Here is a 22,092-nt window from a genome sequence, read left to right on the forward strand (position 1 = left end):
ATGGCAATGTTAGCTTCATAGAGTTCTTGGAGAAAAGAAGCTAAAACTTGAGTGGTTGAACAATGTATACAGTTTCTAACACGCACAGCCCAATAGCCTAGAATATATATGCATGGCATCCTTGCACAATTTTTAAGAAAACTTGTTATGTTTTGACAAAATTAACAATCTATTGTTTGATTTCGGAAATCAAACAACAGTTTCAATTTTTTCCGAAATATGGTCTTGGGTATCCATGCTTTGGTTTACTTTAGGATAGAACAAAAAGAAATTAAATTTTTTATTTGGATAAAGGAACAAAAAGAGAGTAGAAGGAGACAATTTTACTCAAATCTCATATCCAGAAGGAGAGGGAACTTGAAGAGAGAATTCTAGGTTCCATGAAATGAAAGAGAGAGAGAAGAAATGTACGGGCAAAAAAAGGGATGGAACACGTTAACTAGAAGTGAGGGCAGCGTTGGCAATTTAAATTATAAAATTAGTTTTAAAAATAAAAATAAAAAGTGCAGGATACTTTTGAGAAGTGCCAGTCCCTTTCACGTTTCTACTAGCCAAATTGATGGAACCGACAAGGTGTAGGTTTGGTTCGAATGTGAATATTTTTAACCAAACCAAACCGATTCTTTGTAATCAGTTCAGTTCACGATTTAACCCTAAAACAAGCCAAACCGACCCAACCCCAGTTTTAAATGACATTTTTTACATCAAATACTTCGATGATAAGTAACCTAAAACTGAGTGAAACTTTCCAGCTAGGTGGAGACCATTCACAGCCTTACTCGCCCTATAGTAAGTTTCAAAGACTTCATTTTACATTACAAAACATACATGAAGGCCTCAATTAATAACAAAGAAGTTATTCAGTGACAAATATATCCACCTCACAACCTACCCCCAAGTCAATTTATGACTGAAAAATTAGACACCAAGATTCGGTTCCAGCAACATACAGAACTTAACAATGACATGGAAATTGGCCAAAACCAATCCTACCCATCCAATCTCATATGCGAAAAATTAAAAAAATATTTATATATAGAAAGCTTATGAAGAAATCTGCAGGCAATTGAAACCAGAATGTTTGAAGGAAGCGGAAATTCCAGCAGAAGGAAAGTTGAGGCACTTGCTTCATGACTCTGCAGCCGGTTGAGGTGGCTTCAGAAGCGGTTGAAGTGCCTTGACAACAATGCTCATATTTGGCCGGAACTCAGATTCATATTGCACACACAATGCTGCCACAGCTGCCAGCTGCATCAACAAAATGAAAACCACATTGTCAGCTGCTAATTCTAACTAAAAAAATACTGTGTGAGCACACCTGATAATGGATAAACTTGCACTTATGCATACGGGTGGACAGTTGGGTTTGCGCATGTGGGTCTGTGTGTTTGCGTGCAAACGCAACTCTGTGTGTGTGTGTGTGTGTGTGTGTGAGAGAGAGAGAGAGAGAGAGAGAGAGAGAGAGAGAGACCTTTGCAACTCCTTTAGGAGGATATTCTCCCTTTAGCTTTGGATCTACACATTGTTTAACTTTGTCTTCACTCAATCTTGGAGTAGCCTTAAGAAAAGGAGGGTATATATCGGGTCAAACTAAATGCAAAAGAAAACTGGTAGAAAAGAATGGAAAATTTCTCAAAGAAGCAAGCAGATAAGACTCACCCAAGTAACCAGACTCTGCTGTCCACGTGGCATTGTATGATCGACAGGTTTCCTTCCAGTCAGAAGCTCTAGAAGAACCACCCCAAAGCTGTACACATCACTCTTCTGTGTCAATTGACCAGTCATTGCATACCTGCAGAACAATTTTGAAAATTCAATTAATTATGATCTATAGCTATACTAGGTTTCTGTTCCCATACTTACTAGAGCTTTATTTATTTACTTATTTTTCCAATCACTAGTTTTCATTTTGCAACAGAGACAATTGTATAACTCCATAATAAGACTACAGGAGAACTGCAAACAGGATCCATCAAATGCCATCTATACAAAATTTATTCAACAGAAATATTCCTCCCTCATTTGCTCAAGGGCTAATTCCTGCCACTAAAATGCACAATACTTCAAAATTTTTTTTTCGGTAAAGAATACTTCGATTGTTTTTTATCGAAAAGGTGAAAAACATTCAATATGAACCAAAAGGAACTCAAATAGGAATTATGGCAGATCATTGGTTATATAGTACTAAACGCATTTTTATAAAAGGAGAGCATACTGCATTAACACAGCTTCTAACCAATCTTATGTAAACTATAAAATATATGATTTTTTATATGAAACTGACAAAATCATATAAAAAGAAAAGGAGCTAATGATAAGAAAACGTCAAAAGGAATTCAGAAGCATTACTCTGGAGCATGATAACCAAATGTTCCCAAAACTCGAGTGGAATGAAGGCGAGCAGCCATATCAGGAGCCTGATTCGAAAGATTAAAATCTGCTATCTTGGCTTTGAAATCCTCAAAGAGAAGCACATTACTAGATCTGATATCTCTATGTATAATAGCAGGTTGAACCTTCTCATGCAAGTACTCCAACCCCCTAGCTGCATCAACTGCAATTCTCACCCGCTGCATCCAGTCAAGTGTTGGACCTGGCTGCGCCCCCTGAACTCCCTTTCTACCTATAATTGCACTCACATTCAAATAGTGTATTCTAATTTCTACAAGGAAATTTCAAATGAAGTGAATCTGAAGTGTAAATTAAAAGGACAAGATGGTTTTACAGACCATGCAATATGTCGTGTAGAGATCCCATCGTCGCAAACTCATAAGCAAGCACACGTAGATTTCCGTCAACACAGTAACCAAGCAACTCGACAAGATTATCGTGCTTCAGTCTAGAAACCATGGAAACCTTAAAGAAAATATGAGAAGAAAGAGTCAGATACACTAACAAACCACTAGTCATATATCAAACAGCCAAATTTGATACAAGTATTTTTCAAGTAATAGAGTTGCAAACAGACCTGGGTCAAAAACTCAACATTTGACTCCGGCTCAGATGACACGTCAAGCTTCTTCACGGCAACAGCTTTACCATCATTCATGCTTGCAAAATATACCCTCCCATATGATCCTTCACCAATCAATGACTTAGATCCAAAATTGTCAGTCTTCTCTTTCAGCTCCTCCAGAGACAATGGAGGCACTTCAATAGGCGGTGCTGCCTTCTGTACATCAGATTTTACAGGAGCCGACACCTTAGAGCCCTTTTGGTACCCTAAAAATGCACATAGATGGGCAAAAAAATAATTAAAAAGTCAAGAAGAAAAAAAAAATGATGCTGGAATGATCTTCACTAATATGACCAGATTTGAACAAAAGCAAAAAAGTTAGAGCCCCAAGAATGTTACTAAATAAACTTACCAGAACTTGTTACATATTTAATCCTATTTTGATGTACATTCAAATACATATATATATCAAACAATGACAGAAGGTAATAGTAAACAAGTTTCAAAAACTAAAAAGGCGGCAGCCCTTCTATTGACACTTGTTCCAATACTACATTGGTAGTTTCAAAAAATAATTAACAAATAAGAAGATATTTCTTATTTCAGATAACACTAAACTACTCAGAGAAAAAAATCTTTGAAGGATCTAATTTTAAATGAAGCATTTCCTATCAAAAAAACATTGAAAAGGGAATATTAGAATTTCTGCATATAAATTAAGCAATTGAAGATGATAACAGGAAAAAAAAAAAAAAAAAAATTTAAAGGAATAAAAACACAAAAGAATCATATGGTATAAACAGAGACCTTTCTATTGGAACTGTTCCAGTACTTCATTAGCAGCTTCACAAATCAATTAAAGAATTGAACGCATTTCATATGAGAGAGAACACTAAAATTTCCCATACAAAAAATTTCTCCAAGTATCCAACTTAAATTGGACAACCAATAACTCCTCAAAATTTCCTTTATGAACTTAGTTAAATAAGATTGTCTAAACAAGGAAAAATCAAGAGACAGACACACATGAATGCACTCACATGCAGACACTTGTCCAATATACCATAGGAGATCTTTAACAGCATTAATTTTTACAGGCTTCATTCGATTCACAGATTGTATACCTGCCTACTTATGCTCAAAAGTTGAGATCCATATAATACAACAAAGTATCTCAGCTTTTTACAATGATGATCTTTTTTCAATTACAGGAATGTTTTCAAAATAATGAAGGCAAGTCAGGAAAAAGTACCATCTGCATAATTCTTTGGGCTCTTCAGGTGTTCATTTTCGTTTGATGGATAAGACTCTTCAACATGACAAGTACAACAAAGCCACCTGCGCATCCTGACTTTCTTCTTCAAATATAAATTGTCGTCAGCAGTTGTATTCTCCAATTGTACAAAGTAACCAGGGGGAGGGGCATGCGCCTGCAATGTGCCACAAAATTTGACCAGATTCAACATCATCGCATGATAATTAAATTCTAAAATAAGAAAAATCCCACATATGTCTGGCGATGGCATCAAATGATATATAAACATTCAAAACAGAAAACAATCAAGAGAAATTCAATCAAATTTGACCCAAATCGCATACAAAACAATATAATTGCGTACATATACCTCTCCTAAAGATCAACAATCCAATTAAATAAGAGAGACCCATTATTCTTACCAATAAACCACGCCGATGGCAGTCTTTGCCCTCCATCAAGATTATACACAAATTCAAATTCACAATTATACCAAAAAGCAATCAAAATCCAAAACAAAAACAAAATCCCAGAAAGGAATTGATCCCAATTCCCCAAATTAACCAAAGAATCTCAAAATTAACAAACGAAATTAACCCCCAATTTGGAAAAAGAAACAACAATTACAAAAAGAAACAAGAGTCAGAATCGAATTGAGGCAAGAGATTGCGAAAATGAGAGAGAGAAAAGGGATGAGAACCAAATTGGGAAAGAAAAATTAGACCCCCAGATCACAACAAGAGCATTAAATAATACAAAGGATGAAAACGAAAAACTACCTCTCTTTGTTTATCTCTCTCTGTCTTTGCTCTCCTCTCTCTCCTCTCTCTCTCTCTCTCGCTGTCTTAGGGTTTGTGAGGCCAAAGAGACAGGTAGGATTCGAAAGGGCTTTGGCTGTTGTTGTTGGTTTTAGGGGTGGGGAGGTTGGGTTCTTCTTCTGTTTTGGGTTTGTTTGTTCGGTGTCGTTGTGTTGTTGTGAGAGAAAATACAAAAGAAAGAAAAGGAAAGAGAGACAGAGAGGCAACGCGGAGTGGCGACGCAAATCAACAAAGCTCAGATAGACAGATAGATATACTTCTCATCATTATTTTATTTATAGAAAATGTCCACTTCTCTCTCTAAAAGGAGTAGTTTTCTCTCGCTTTATCTCTCTAGAACCATCAATTTTTCTCCACACAATGATACAAATGTCCCACATTCCTTTTTTTTCACTTCTACAAATGTCTCTCTTTTTCTTGTTTTTCCTCCCTTAAATTTGTTTTGTTTTTCAGCTTGTTTTATCAAATATTTTGTGGGTGCATATGTAATATTTTATTTCTTAAAAATAGAAAATTAGAATATACCTAAATTTAAATAAATAAAACATTATTACATTATTTGGTGGAAAAATTATTGGGTATAAAATCCGAACCTAGAAATTTTTCTTCATCGGGGCAAGACAATAGACATTGACTAATATTTCCGACATCAAAAAGTTTTAAAAAAATAATTAGCTTGATGCTTGCCCTGGTTGCTCCTTCATTGAGGCATTTCAACAAATAGGTTGCCCCCATCTCTCAAGAAAACATCATAAAAATATTTAAAGAGCATGAGATTTTAATGGGTTGGGAAAACAGGGGAGTAGGGTTAATTGCCTACACTCGCCCTAACATGTGTACACCCATGGTATAACTGATATATCATTATATGATGTAACTAATCCACGTGTCCACCCATATATAATAAATGTATTGGTTATATCACGTGACAGTGTATCGGTTATACAAAATAATTTATTCATTTGGTGAGTAAAATTTAAGAAAAAAATTATGATTTTTTCCAAAATTTGTATAAATAAAACACTGTTATATGAATAAAATTTGGTAAACAAAATGAGTACTATTAGGATTACCAAATTTATTTACATGGTGATTGTGACAAAAGGAGTACTATTAGGATTACCAAATCTATTTCAATATATAAAAAATTATTATATATGACTATAAAATCATCAGGTCGAGTTACTTAATTTACATTTTATAATGTGGGTGAAGAACAAGTTTATAAATTTAGAATTTAAGGTTTTAGATATTAACACATATTACAATGCTAATGAATGTAGGTCCATTTTAAGACCTATTTATTTTCTACAAACAAATTACTAACACATGAATTAATATATTATTTTATGAATAAATTTAATGAGTACAACAATACTAAAACATATTTTCCTTTCTTTTTGTTTATTTTTATTGACTTGTTTGGTCTTATTTTCTCCGTCTTTTATTATTGTATTTATTGTTTTGGGTATTATCTTTGCAATGAAGAAATGATTGGGCGGTAGGAAAAAGGAGAAGGAACGTGGGAGACTTTGCCGACCGACGGTATGCTTTTGAGTTTCTGGGACCTTTTTGGGTTTGGTGGTTTTGTATGGTTAGATTCTAATAACTTTTATTATATCATATTTCGGTCTATTTTTTTCTAATTTCTTGTGAAGCACTGCAGGTGGCATATGCCCTTTCTTGTTTTTTATTTTTATTTAATTTATTGCACCTGTTTACTTTAAGAATGATGAATTTTTTTATTATAATTTAATTTTTGGCAATAAAATTTGAATTTAGGACCATCTTTCAAAAGTGGATGTTATTCACAAGACTAATAATTATTGACACTTTAATATTCTTCTTAGTTATAAGGTCCTGCTATTTAAGTTTGGCTAAGAGAAAAAATGGATCTAAAAGGTTTCAATTGGTTTTTCTTAAGTCATTGACTTTAATTTTTATTTCTCACTTTCCGTTTATGTAGTTGACCTAGAGTTTAATTCACAAGAGCTTTCATAATTTAGTTGACCAAGGGTGCATGAGGGACCTCTAACTCTAAGGCCTTCTACTATGCAACCAGATTTTGTGATCCAAAACCCATTTTGGGTCCCAAATGGTCACAACTTGCCACTAAATGTAACCCAAAATCCCTTGAAACCCAAAGTGTAACTTAGATATGGGTCACATTGTGACCCATTTTGTGTGAGACCCAAAATGAAGATGGCCCACCCACGTGACAGCTGCAGGAGGAGAGAGACTGTGGGAGGCCGGACTAACGCATGCGCCAGCGTGGGCCTCGCCTATCTGCTGTGCGTCACCCTATGCGTGCGTTTCACCAATGGCCCCGATTAAAGGACCGTTGGTGATCAACGGCTACCATTAAATGACATTTGTTCCTTTTTTTTTAATGCATGTTTTGAACGGATCGCCCAGATTAAAGGACCATTGATAATCAACGGTCTAGATCGCACCACCTTTATTTTTTGAAAACAAATAATTAATAAATCATTAAAAAATCTAAAAAAATCTAAAAAATTTCAAAAAAATTCCCCAAACCCTCCAACGACTATATTCTCAAATGAGTCTATATATCTCATACAACACTCATAGTTTTTCATCACAAACACTAACCTTTCTTTTCCAAATTTGCACAAAAAAATACTTTGTCATGGCTCCTAGAGGAAATGCGTGAGTGGTAGCTGAAGATGAAGCCTTAGTGATGGCTTGGCTAGAGAGGACTCTTAACGGTTGTCGGGTGTTGTTGTTGTTAATTTCATATACTCGTTCTAGCATTTAGTTGGTTTAGTATGGTTTTCTTTAAATATTTGTCGTCGTTCATATCAAGATTGTCATCGTCGTTTTATATATATCGTTAAAATAAAACCAGTGGTATAATTTTTATAATTATTTGAGTTTTAAATTATAAATTAAACATTACTTAATCAATATTAGCCATATTTTAAATAGATATAAAACATTGAGGCCCATTTTGGGTCTCAACACCATTGCAGTGAGAAATGAGTCTCAACACTATTTAGGACCCAAAATGAGTTTTGGGTCACAAAATTTGGATCTTCCCATAGTAGAAGGCCTAAGTAGTGGCTCTAACGCTTCTTCACCGATGCAAATAAAAATCCCAATTAATTAGTTATGAGAGGTCTTGGAATTAATTGTAATAGTTTCAATTTGGGAAAATTTTAACAAAAGAACTCTAACTATACTTTGTTTTGCAGTTGAGGATTCTGATTTTATTTTGTTCCAATTAAGGACTATTATTAACGATTTATTTCAATCAAGAATTTCTGTCAATTATGTTATAACTTCCCTAAAAAATCAGTCACGTGCCAAATATGTGACCAATTTTAAAGGTAAAAACGTCTATTTACATAAAAAATAATTTAAAAAATAAAATTAAAAGAATTATAAAAAAATAGAACTAATATATATATATATAAAATGGTGACGGTGTGCTCATCGCCAGAATGGGGTTGTAGTACCGGCTGTGATTGATGGGTATGGATGAATTTGAAGGATGGGTTTTTGTTTGGGAATTAGGATTTTTGTTGTTGTAAGAGGTTATTATATCTATATGAGATGAGAATGGGTGAGTAAATGAGAGAGATAAGAGTTTGGTTAACAATTGGGAATTGGGTGAATAACTGAACGCCAAAACAAAAACAGAATCCAACTGAATCTCTCCTCTTTTCTCTCTCTGTTAATGCCTCAATAACTCAATGTTGTTTACCAACAAAAAATTAAAGGAGAAGGATCTATGTTTTTTACACAAGTTTTTAATGAGGCCCACTTCATTTAAAATTTTAACGATTTGAACCGTTTATTTTTTAGTTCTCTATTAAAAGATCATCTTTGTAAACAATTAGACAAATTGAAAACTATTTACCATATAAAATTTACCTAATTTTTTGTAAGGATGATATTTTAATAGAGACCTAAAAAATAGATGATTCGGATCGTTAAAATCCTATATAGAGTGAGTTCCATTGAAAACTTGAGTCAAAACTTGTGTAAAAAATTATGTGTCATGGATCCACCCCCAAAATTAAATTAAAAAACTCGATGTTGTTGTTTGTTGTCGCCAATTGTGGAGGAGAGAGAGAGAGAGAGAGAGAGAGAGAGAGAGAGAGAGAGAGAGAGAGAGATTAGGAGTGGAGGAGAGGGAGGTGCAGACTTGCATGTCTACGTGTCACATATAAATCAATATTTGACATAAATTTCTTAATTGAGACTAACATTTAATTATAGTCCTAAATTGGAACAAAATGAAATCGGATTCCTTAACTGTAAAACATGGTATAGTTAAAGTTCTTTTGCTAAAATTTTCCTTTTTTAACTTTTATGCTTCCAAAATGGGTATCCCTTAATTTTGGTCCTTTAAACATTTTGGATTTGAATCCTCTACTAATCCCTTCTCTACTGATGATCCCATATTAATTAATAAAAATTATGTCATTTTACAGTGTAGATTCATAATCAATTTTGGTCCTTTAAAAACATTTCTATAGTTTGGCCTTGCAAGGTTTCACTTGGATTTTATGGTGTCAAATTGTCAATTGTATCAATCTTGGTCTTTATAGTTAGAATTACTAACGATGCGGCCTACCGTCTCACTCTCTAGAAAGGTGATCTCGCCTTTATTGTGTTTTCCGAAATTCGTGAGCAAGGTCTCATGTTTTGTTCATCTTCTTATCTGTTTTTGATCAATTTTCACTAAAGCTGTACTCCTAGTCCTCCATTGCTTTAGCTCTTCTAGTTCTATTTCTTTGAACTCACCATGTTTCTCTTTGCTTGATTTTAATTCGCCGTACGATTGTTCAAAACAAAACTAAAAGAAGAAAAAAAATTAAAAAAAAATTCAAGTACATTTACATCCACCAACCATAGAGTTCATTTCAAGTTAGTCCACAAACTATAAAACATTTCAAATTTTCCCATTAACTATAGGGTTCATTTCAAGTTGGTCCACAAACTATAAAACATTTCAAATTTCTCCATTAATTAACAAAAAACATACAGAATGGTAGATAGAATCGGGTTGACCAAGAAAACCAGACCGGACTAGACTATTTATATATATTTATATATTTTATTATATGAGTAGTGCTTTAAAGCTAACTGATTAGCAAGTTAATATGAAACTAACCATGCTTTTAGGCTTACCATATAACTAATCTCATAATCCAAACAGTACAATTTTTAAGTCATATTTCAAAGATCATCATTGCAGAAAATCAACTAAATCGGAAATCATTTAGTTATCAAATTGTGATCAAATAAATAGATGACTATTGTTTTTGATAAAAGCATATAAATAGCTATTATAATAATCAAATAGCTAAATGACTTCTGATTTTGGAGATTTTTTATAGAGATGATCTTTGAAGTAGGACCTAAAAACTAGATGGTTTAGATTTTGAAATTAAATTGTGCGGTGGGCCCAAAGATGGATAGTTCAGATTTTAAGATTAAATTGTGCGGTAGTCCCAATAGAGTAGTTAGTTTTATATTAACTTGCTAACCAGTTAGATTTAAAGCATTCTTATTTATTATATATTATATAAAAGTTATATATATTGAATAAAAAAATTGTAAGATGTTTTTTGCACATGCTAGGATTCGAACTCATGACCAATTTTGTTTATATAATATATAATAAAATATATAAATAGTCCAATCCGGTTCGATTTTTCTTGATCAACTCGATTTTGTCTACTATTCTGTATGTTTCTTGTTAATTAATGGAGAAATTTGAAATATTTTTTAGTTTGTAGACCAACTTAAAATGAACCCTATAATTAATCGAAAAATTTGAAATATTTTATAGTTCGTGGACCAACTTGAAATAAACTCTATAATAAGTGGATGTAAATGTACTTGAGTTTTAAAAAACCTATAAGAAGAAAAAAAATTATAAATAAATTAAAAACAAACTAAAAGAAGAAAAAAATAAAAAAATAAAAAGGTGGGGAGGAGCAGACCCTCCAAACCCACCTTGCTGCCTCACTCCGGTGGCGACCCCCTCATGCCAGTGGCGACACCTGCGCCACATGAGTTATAAATCGATCAACCTAACAATGTTCTGGTTTGAAATTTAGATTCCAAACATATTCACTTGCGCACATTACTTTCTAAGTTGGATTTCTCAGCTTCTCAAAGGCACACTTGAAACACAAACTTGCCAAAGGACTACAACTTGAGCTTCATCCTTGGCCTTAGCCCACTCTCGGGTAAGCACTTTTTGAGCAAACCGTATTATTAAAACCAAAATCCATTCATAATAAAGTACACCCACAATTCGATTAGAGGGTATAAAGTCTATGAACAATTCCATTTTCAAAACATCAGCATACACAATAGAGACGACCTAGGTCGTCCCTAAATTTCTCGACACCTTTATACAAAGAACAAGAAAACAAATGGAGACATGATCTGAGAGCTTATCCCCGTGTATTTTTTACCAAAGCCTCTTCAGGCAGACACTGGTGCTCGTTCTGCTGGAATCTTTTCCGGGGACCTTTCCTTAAAACCTAAGATCTTATTCAATGCACCAATGTACGCCTTGACACTAGAAACAACAATATCCATTCCTGCCCCAATCCCACTGGCACCAAAAGGCAAAAAAGAGATTTAGATACTGTTAACACGCGAGCACAAGAAAATATGCAAACTTGAAAAGAAAGCAACTAATGGACAACATACCTGAATGTTCGTTGAACTGTTTCTCCAGTGTAAGCATGAGTAGAAATGTGACTGTTCTCAGCTCGGATTACAACACGAGTAGTGGCTATTGCATCTATTCCTTCAGTGACTGCATTCAGCGAGTACTCGAGGAGTGTTACTTGTTCCTGCTAGGAGAAGCAAACCTCTTTACTACACACATGCAAATTATACTGCAGTAGCACAACTTATAGCAAATTTATAGTTGCACAATATAGAGAACTCTCTAATGAGGATACATTACGCCTACAGCAGTTCAAATGTATAATAAATATTTTGAAGCATCAAATGTAAATATAATTGCAAATTTGAAAGTTGCAAATGTTTATATCAAACCTTCACAATGAGATCAATAGCCTTGTAAGCTGAATCCACTGGACCCGTTCCAACTGAACATGCAACATGCTCTCTCCCATCAGCATCCATTAGTTTAACAGTTGCTGTGGAAAGAGCAAGAGTTCCACAGGTAACCTGAGAATCCAGTCCAGGTAAATTGGAGATGACTTGATTAAATCTCTAGCGGATCAAAAAAAGAACAAAGTTAAAAACGATGTCTTGACTCACCTGTAGATCATGAAGCTTCCAGACAACTTCTGGCTGATAAACTTCATCTGACACCAACGCTCTGAGGTCAGCATCAATTACTCTCTGGGACACCAGCAATTAAGATAAGAGTGCAAGCCAGGATATCTTCATGAAGAACCACAACAAGGATATAAACATGCTAAACCTTGATCTGTTACAGAGTACATTCTGTTTAGTCAAAAATAGGTCCTCATTATGCATCTTAATCAATTGGGTTTCTTTGTAGATTCTGATGTTTTAGAGTTCTAGTCTTTAAAAAATCTTTACTATTCATCAACAAAAAAGGAATTCAGGATAAAGAAAAAAAAAAAAAAAGTAGAACAAAATTAAAGTCTACACAATAGTAGGAATGCCATTTCGGGTATGCCAGTGTTTAAAATCTCAGTCGATATACCAGAATATTGGCCAATATTTTGGTTTTTGGGCAGTACCTACACCAAGATTAAGATGGATTTTGCCAAAATATCAGTTTATTACTGTATTAGTGGAAACTTAGGTAAGCCTCAGCTTCATAAAGCAGCACTGCAAATAAGCAGTGAAGATTACTATGCTATGCCTCCAAATATTAACCCTATTTCATCATTACTACATTTACTTAAAGTTACTCATTAGGAGAAAAAAATAGTGAAGATGCTTTGAAGTTACTGGATGGTGTTACATTACTATGATTCTTGTCTAATTCAAGACGTGAGATTGTATTTAAAGTTAGTTCAAAGTATGAAACATTTTATGTCATGGTCACTAGGATATGCCATCCTTTAGTTCACTGATTAGTCGCCTTTTTGACACTTGTGTGTAATACCTGCATCCAATCATCTCTAATTCCTAGCTAGACAAGTACAAAGAAGAAAATGAGTTGTGTTTTTTTTTTTTCATGGACTTACCATAATTTCATGTTATCTTTATAATATTTCACTACTTTGAATCTTAGAATAACTACAGCATCAAAGGCTCCTCTCCCAGTGTAACGGGCTTGTTAGGTGATATACAGTCCTTACTTTTATTTTAATGGCATGACTTTGTCATATTGTTCAATAGGAATCAATTCTTTTTCATATAATGGTAATCTTTATGTGGCAACGGCACACACTGCTTTGGCCTTACATGTTATATATTCATCATGGATTGACTGCTTTATAAAGTTTACGTGTTTGATTGATGCATTCTTGATGGGTTTAGCATTTCCTAAAGTTTCATTCATGATTTTCATGTTTTTAAGCAAACTTTCATCGCTTCTGTAATCTTTGCTGATATTTCCTCTGATATTTCTGTAAACTCAAACTACCAATATTTCTACAACATCAACATTTTCATCCTTGCATTTGACAACATAACATATAACAGAATCAAACATAGGGAGTAAACATGGGAAGAATATTACAACTTACAACTTACTTTTTTCTTTTCAGCCACTGATTTGAAACGCCAGAATATACTCTCAAGTTGCTCATCATCAAGCTCATAACCAAGCTAACAAGAGCAATGAAGAGTATAAGGGAAATGCAGGAAAGCAACAAACAAATTTAATTGATATACCTAGCAAAAACATGAATCATTGTGTACCTCTTCAAGTCGCTTTCTCAAAGCATGGCGGCCACTACAAAATAAATTCACAAACAAAAAAGGAAAAGAAAAAGTTCACCATTTGGCGGGAGTAAATGTGTAATGCACACCAAACATAAGTAAATTCCCATAAAATACAATAACTAGCATACATATTTAAGTGAGACAACAGAATATAAAAATGGTGCATGTTTTATCTTATTGAAGAAGTGGCAAAGGCTTCAAGATTATTAATGAGTTCATTCACGCTTGATGACAAACCTAAAGCTTTGGCTAAACTAATTTATTTCCCATAAAATTACAAGAACAGTAAGGTAAGATGATATCAAATTTGAAGCCAGTTTCGGGAGGTGTGCTTGGCAACCTTGGTCACATGCCATGCAAGAAGAGGTTGATAACTACACAATGACAATTCACAATTAAAAGAAAATGTAGTCTACATCGACAAACTTGTATTTGATGATTCACAAATTTACTTCAACAATCTACAAAATCATAACTACTTTTAGTGTTGTGTGGGGTGAGATGACACCGAAGGTTGGAGGTGGATCAAAGCATTTGACTGTTGGAGATAGATAAACCAAACAATAAAAATAAAAACAAACCAAAGATGCCAAGAGAAGAAGAGTGTGAGAGAGAGAGAAGAGGGTCCAAGTGGCTAAAATGGCAAAATTGCCTGCAGAAAATTCGCCATGTAGGCACCACGTTATGAGGCATAATGGATTCTTTGATAGCTGACAGAAGCAGATTAGTTGAGACACAAGGAGTAGTTTTAGAATGAGAAAAATTAAGTTACAAGGTGCAAAGTGAGACACAATCATAATTAAGGGGGGCAATTGCACAATTAAGCCAAAACCAAATCAAGAAGTTCTACAGGAAGTACGACAATGAATAGTAATTAGAAACAATAACAGCACAAGTTCTGGTGCGATGATGATGAAAACCACTAAATTGGCCTGTGCACACTGCACAAATAAACATGCTTGAAAACAAAATAGAACCATGGTCCAATATATGGAAGGAACTAGTCACTGAGAGGGATGCTCTAATATGAACTTCATTGCCTAGTATTAGGCAGTCTCACTACATTAAATATTTGATAGCCAGCTTTGCGAACTATGATTCACTTACGATACAGATAGAAAGCATGATTCTCAAGATTCTATTAACACCTCAGCTACCAAGAAGCATGTGGTAATTAAGAAACTATTCTTCAAAAACATGGTTATTATTGATACCAATGGGGGGATAGAGAACTTATTTTTCTTCATGTCGTTTTTTCAATACAAGAAACCATACAGGAAAAGAAAAGAAGCATTCAGCCCATAACTTAAAATTAGCATACTAAAAGATATCATACCTAAGTTTCCCGAGGACAATACCAGCTTCATTGGCCCGTTCATACCCAATATCTTCAGGAGATATAATTTCGTATGTACCTCTGTGCTTAAGCATTCCATCCTATAAATCAGAAATCCTTTTAGAAACATATCTTAAAAAATTTGATATATACCAACTGAAACTACAGAAATGGGAAAGACTTTTAAAATTGACTAGAGTCAACAGGTAGAGTGGATAAATTAGATGATAAGCCGAAAAATAGAACATATGCTATCAGCTGGAATTTCAATGACAGCAACCTGATGGATACCACTTTCATGTGCAAAAGCATTAGCTCCAATAATTGCCTTATGTGGCTGCACATGCAACCCAGTGTACTCTTCTACCTAAACAATCACACCATTGAGTAAGAAATTCCATCAAAAGCAATTATGGTAAGCAAGGAATAACTGGTTGCAGTTTCAAAATAAGAAAAGAATACCATCTTGCTTGTTATATAGATATGCCGAGGATTGATTCCAGTATAAAGCCCCCCCAATACCTGCTCCCCGCGGCAATTTAAGATCATGACAACCTGCATATTTATTTGGTTAAAAAATGTAATTCAAAGAAAAACAATTAGAAAAATATGAAGAGTATCACCTGCAGAAGAACACTTTAAGAACTTAGTCAAACAATATATAATGAAGTAATAGAATTTAAGATCAATGTTGCCCCGGAAACATGAAAAACCAATCTCCAGTAAAGAATATTTAAACTTCAGTTGCATTTCCTAACCAAGAATGCAAATGGCACAGACCAGATAGTTTTTAGACCAATTTACATAGGAAAGCACCAAGATAATTTCATAAGAGCAGTTAAAATGGTGAAATTCTCAATCCTGTGGTGACTAAACGGTTGGGAGAGTTAAAAATACGTAGCACCAAAACTTGTCCAGAAGAGTCACATTTGAACTCTATCCATATAGGATATGTATACTTCACTGATATTCCCGAATACATATCAGAAACTTCGTAAGTGAAGACAAAATACAAAAACCAAAAATCAAATCATGGAAACATAAGTTTCCAATACTTTTCAGAAACTGATTGACATATAGTGGATCTACCACAAGTGTTAGCATATGCCCACTTTTAGCATAGACAAAGACTAAACTATTTAAACAATCAGTAAGAATCTAGATCATACACTATACACTTGAACAAATGTTTGCACTAGGGATAACATTGAACAAAAAAGTTATATCTCCCTAGAAACATATTCTTATTAGCATACTATAGTATCCATACTTTTAGAATTGTCGTATAAAAGGTTATAAGGGCTTGAAACTCAGATGGCTATTTGGTTGCAGGAAGTTTAGTTTCAGGTAGCAGGGAATTCAGACAAAGTGGCAAAAATGATGTTTTGAGACTAATAACCACAAAGCATCAGGTGGAAAAAGCGTTAGGGAGATAGAGGGCTCTAGGGGCTTGAAGATAACACAAAAGGCTTTAGGTTCGAAATGAAAAAAGAACTGAGTTATGAATGATGACAAATGATGTTCTAAAGTGCTGAAGACTAAGTATATTGTATTTCAAAAACAACTAGCGAAAGTAGAGATGCTGATAACAGATCATTGGTCCTCACATAGGAGCAAATCCATGGAATAGGTACAAAATTCCTCTCGTTGCCAGACATCTTGGAGGTGTTATTTATGCTGAAGATAACAGCATAATATCAAAATTAGATAGATTTGACATAAGGTTCAACAAAAGACTTATTCTAGAGAATGTTGCATTTTTTGGATTCAAACTTTGCAGCAAATTAAAATTGAAAGCATGCCCTGTTGCTGCACAAATATACCCTCACCTCCTCTAATGAAGCATTCCCGGCCCTTTCACCAATGCCATTGATTGTTACTTCCAGCTGCCTGGCACCTGCACATGCTCCCTGAACATGGATGAGAGAAGATGTGAGTACATTTTCTTATAATTTTAAACGTCTAATTAGAAACACCAAAAACAAAAACAAAAAATGGCATACCGCTAAAGTGTTGGCAGTAGAAAGTCCAAGATCATTTTGGCAGTGGGTTGAGATGATAACATTGTCAATTCCTGGGGTGTTAGATTTTATGTCCGAAATCAACTGACCAAATTCACTTGGCACAGTATAGCCCACAGTGTCAGGAATGTTCAGAGTAGTTGCCCCAGCCTTTATAACTTCACCCAAAATCTCATACAAAAATTCCCTGTCGGATCTGGTAGGGTTTGGGTCCAGAAAGGAAAAGACCATTATATTTAAGAACACAAGAAAATGAAATGTATTAAATAGAAAAGAAAATTATAAACAAAAAGACTGAAAGAAGTTTATGATTTGTGGTGCAGACAACTTAGGCTCAAACAGCAGGTCCAAAATGTGCTTAATTGACCCACGAACAAGTGAACGGCATATAGCAGAGATGCCATGGGAATACATTATTAGTCTACATATTATCTAACTCAAGAAATGATTTATCAGCTTGCAGACAAGCAAGGTTACAAAGTTGGAAGATGGCATCCTTTCAAGGGGAGGCAAATTGAATCTTATTCAAGCCATTCTAGGAAGCTTTTAACATTTTATATAATGTCTTTGTTCAGAATTCTAAAGGAGGCAAAGAAATTGGAGCTTATGATGAGGGATTTTCTTTGGCTGGCATAGAGGAAGGCACAAAGGATAACTTAATCAGTGGGCCTTGGTGACTCAAAGCAAAGAGATGGGTGTTGTGGGACTAGGTAACTTCTTGGTGAAAAACACGGCGTTCCTAGGGAAGTGGCTGTGGAGGTTCCCTTTGGAAGGAGAGTCACTTTGGAATTTGGTGATCAGCAAATATGGGATAAACGAAAATGGGTGGGATTCGAATTTGGTGTTGAGGGATTCAAGTCGAAGTGCTTGGAAGAATATTTCCCAAGGGTATGATTCTTTTCTTGGTGTTTCCAGCCAGCAGTCGGCAAGGGAGATAAGGTAAGGTTTTGGGAGGATCTTTGGGTGGGAGATAATGCTCTGAAGCTTTTGTTTCCTTGACTATATAATCTGTCATGCTACTGGAATTCAGCAATAGCTAGAATTGCTGACCATTTTCTTTATCCACTGAGTTGGGATTTTGGGTTTAGGGGGAACTTAAATGATGCAGAGGTAGAGGAAGTATCTTTTGATGGTATTTAAATTTTCTAGCAGATTTCTGAGTGACTCTTCTCACAATTTTTATTCAACCCCACCGGCCAGATCTTGAAATCGAAAACTCCTTCTAAGGTCAAGGTCTTGCTTGGGCAGTGGCGCATGGAAAGATAAACACATGTGACATGATTTAAAGGAGAAGACTGGGTATGTGTCTATCTCCCAACAGGTGCATAATGTGTAAAAATGGGGAGGAAACTATGGATCACGTTTTTCTACATTGCCCAACTGCTCTATGTCTGTGGGGAAAGTTATTTAGGGAGGTGGTCAATTGGGTAGTGCCAAGGGGATGTCATTACTTGAGCTTAAAAGCACAAGGTGTCAGGGGTTCAGAAGAACTACGAAGGCTAAATTCCTGTGGGGATGTTTGGTGGTCGTTGTATATTGGGTTATTTGGCTCAAGATAAATAATAGAATGTTTGAAGACAAATATGGGGAAGGGTAAGATGAATTATAGGACAGAATATTATTTTGGTCTGCAATGTGGGCATCGGTTTCTTCAGAGTTTATGGACCTTTCTTTTTCGGATATTTTGATTAACTGGAAGGCTGAAGTGTGTTAATTTTCCTAGGTCTTAAGGTCATTGTTCTGGCTGGTCATGGTTGTAACACTATGGTTTGCTTGTCCTGTCTGGTTCAATCTGTTTTGTTTTTGCCATTGACACTGCTATGTAATCTCTTTTGTGCACTGCAATAAAATTCTGTTTCTTCTCAAAAAAGAAAGGAAAAAAAAAAAAAGACAAGCTAGTAACAACCCACTAGCCATTATCCTCAAACTTGAGATTTTTTTTCTTCTTTGCAGTGTAGCGGTAATTTAACAGGACAGGCTTTGAATCCATGAGCATAATCTTTGAGCTTATGACCAACCTCCAACACCACCCTAAACTCTTACCAGCAATGCCAAGGTCGCGAGCCTTGAGGGGGTGTATTCAATTAGGATTTCAATGAATTTTAAAAAACTTTGGTGGAATTGAAAAATCTAGTGGTATTCAATAGACTTTTAAAGAGTGTATCAAAGTCTGCTGGCATTCAATTAAGACTTTCAAAAAGTCTATAAAACTCTGTGGTATTCAATAAGGACTTCAGTCATGTGGTATTCAAAAAGTCATTGACTTTTAAGGATTTTGTTAAATGGTAGAGTTTCATGGACTTTGGAGAATGAGATATGATTACCATAGTCTAATACTCTAATATCTCTCCAGTCTTCTCCCCAAAAATGTCTATGGATTCCAGACGTGAATTTTTTATTTTTTTTCTTTTGAGCCTTCTGCTTCAGACCCTATATGCAGCATTTTCTTTTTCTTCCTATATATGCAGCTTTCTTAGCAAAAACTCAGACCATTTCTAAACATAAGCTGTCTAAGCCTTTATTTTCTCCTATCTGTGAAGGATGTAGGGGATTCAATATGACTTCAACTTTTTAAAACACAACCTCCCAGAACCCTTAATTGTCAGAAAAGCTGCACTAATAAATCAGACATGATTTTCTGAAGAGATTACCACTAATTTTAAAGGTTCAAATTCATCATTATAATAAATTATGAATTTAATAAATTGCAGAAATGATGGTATCACCATACCATCAATATACAAGGGCGGCAGAAACTAACTCAATGTTTTATTCTTCTAACAGGACAAAAAGTGCGTCTTCTTATTAAATATATAGTTATTCCTCTGACAAGCCAACCAAGTAGCCATTCTCAACACAAAGGGGGAGAGAGAGAGAGAGAGAGAGAGAGAGAGAGAGAGAGAGAGAGAGAGAGAGAGAGTCAAAATCGTTACCTGCCAGCATCTTCAGGGCTAAACTCAACATCCTCACAGCCCAAGCTCCTGGCATACTTCACCATGTTCCTTGCAATCTCAATCACCTGCTCCTTCGTCTTCCTCAGCTTGTACTCCATGTGAATGGCGCTGGTGGCAATAAAAGTATGAATCCTGGGCCTTTTGGCGTACTTGACGGCCTCCCACGCTGTCCGAATGTCGTTCTCATTGCACCGCGACAACCCACAAATGACCGGCCCATAGCCGTCCTTGTCCACAGAGTTCCCAACTTCCATGGCGATCATCTTCACGGCCTCGAAGTCGTCTTTGGAGGCGGCGGGGAACCCAGCCTCGATTATGTCGACGCCGAGCTTTGCGAGCTGCCGGGCGATGTCGAGCTTCTCTTTGGAGGTGAGGGAGGCACCGGGGGACTGCTCGCCGTCGCGGAGAGTGGTGTCGAAAATGCGGACATAGTTGGGGTCGGAGATGCGGTTGGGGACGTACTGGGGGCGGCGAGGAGGGTTAGGGTTAGGGTTTTGGGAGCAGAGAATGTGGGTTTTGGGATGGGGTTTAGAGGAAACTGAAAACGTGGGCCTGTGGTTGTGCGAATGAGAACGGAAGAGGAGTTGGGATTGGGAGCACTTGGAGATCTTAGTGAAAGAGGAAATGGAGGTTGGCGTTGGTGAGATTTTGTGGTGTGTGCAGACAGTCGCCATGGTTGGATAGAGAGTAGAAGAGAGTAGAGAGAATGAACCCTAGAATCCTAGTGTAGCTGCAGTAAATTCAGTACAGAAAAATAAAATAAAAGCTAAGGCAGTAAATCATATTTTTTTATGCTTTGTTTATTTTATTTTGTGTAGCACGTTTTTTATTTAATATTATATTTATTTAGTTATATTTATTCTCCACTTGTCTCTTCTATTTAGTCTATTCTATTTTTCTTCTTGTTTTTTTATATTGTGAGCATAGTTTATTTATTATCTTACATTTCTAGTTTTAGTATTTCTTTTATTGTTTTTATTTTCACCATGGTTGGTCACTAGACCTCTTTACCAAGGTAAGGGGAAGCACTACCATGTTATATTCTCTAGTTAAATTTTAGTTAATTTTCCATGATTTAATTCCTTGAAATATTATAGATCTTGTTCATAAATATTATTAGAAGCCTATTTTCCACATCTATGCTTAGTTGTTAAAGTTTAATGCAATTTTCTTTGATATTTAGTTGTTACTAAATTTGGTTTCACTTGAGATGCTTAGAGGTTGTATCTTTAAGCAAGAACAAGATTTATCATAGAAAATCATTTATTTTGTACTTAAAATGTAAATATCTTTGGTGAGAATATCAAGTTGAGTCTTGGATGTCTTCCTTTATTTGGGAAATAGCTAGATCTTTACTAGATATGGTGATGTGGTGATGTGGATCCTAGACCTTGGTTTCATATCAATTCTAGACCTTTCCACCCATATTTACTATTTTATTTTAATGTTAATTAGTTTCTTTTATCAAAAACTCACAAAAATCTTCTAAGTTAGGTTAGAGATAAATTAATTTAATTCTAAATTAGTGTCTCTTTTGCGACACTTCATTGGGTTCGACCTCGTCTTTTGTACGAACTTTACTATAAAGACTCGTATACTTGTGAGAAAAATAAACAAATAAAATTTACAACAACTGCAAGTTTGGTTGGTTTTTTGTGTTGGTGGTTGCAAGTTCTGCTGGTGGCTGTAATTTTAGCTTGGTGCAGCCTTACTGGTGCATAAACTTTAGTTGTTTATTGGTGATTGCAATTTTGGTTTGGTTTAGTGCATTTTTTTAAGGCTTTATATTACTGAACTTCTAGTAACTTAGTAAGTCTTTATACTTCTTGAGTATTTGGTTTTTGGTTCAAGATGCTCTCAAAG

At 35.1% G+C, this 22,092-nt stretch overlaps 2 protein-coding genes across 2 annotated transcripts; both read right to left on the reverse strand.

The window, feature by feature from the left end:
• Positions 1 to 825: 825 nt before the first annotated feature.
• On the reverse strand, positions 826 to 5,278 carry LOC147293042 (protein CYTOSOLIC ABA RECEPTOR KINASE 5-like). Its single transcript, XM_086231501.1, has 8 exons — positions 4,991 to 5,278; positions 4,209 to 4,386; positions 2,969 to 3,222; positions 2,730 to 2,856; positions 2,350 to 2,623; positions 1,660 to 1,792; positions 1,472 to 1,558; positions 826 to 1,248 (listed from the first exon to the last, which is right to left on the reverse strand). Exons 2-8 carry the CDS (start codon positions 4,300 to 4,302, stop codon positions 1,129 to 1,131), a joined length of 1,089 nt encoding a protein of 362 aa, XP_086087627.1. The 5' UTR covers positions 4,303 to 4,386; positions 4,991 to 5,278; the 3' UTR covers positions 826 to 1,128.
• Positions 5,279 to 11,264: 5,986 nt separating this feature from the next.
• Positions 11,265 to 20,979, reverse strand: LOC147293043 (2-isopropylmalate synthase A-like). Its single transcript, XM_086231500.1, has 12 exons — positions 20,209 to 20,979; positions 17,258 to 17,471; positions 17,084 to 17,164; positions 15,717 to 15,809; positions 15,535 to 15,621; positions 15,255 to 15,355; positions 13,895 to 13,928; positions 13,727 to 13,801; positions 12,311 to 12,394; positions 12,083 to 12,217; positions 11,729 to 11,874; positions 11,265 to 11,630 (listed from the first exon to the last, which is right to left on the reverse strand). Exons 1-12 carry the CDS (start codon positions 20,901 to 20,903, stop codon positions 11,498 to 11,500), a joined length of 1,878 nt encoding a protein of 625 aa, XP_086087626.1. The 5' UTR covers positions 20,904 to 20,979; the 3' UTR covers positions 11,265 to 11,497.
• Between the last annotated feature and the right edge of the window lie 1,113 nt (positions 20,980 to 22,092).

Source organism: Dryas octopetala, chromosome 2 (genome assembly GCF_963921425.1).
Source record: "Dryas octopetala chromosome 2, drDryOcto1.1, whole genome shotgun sequence".
Classification (NCBI taxonomy): Eukaryota; Viridiplantae; Streptophyta; class Magnoliopsida; order Rosales; family Rosaceae; genus Dryas; species Dryas octopetala.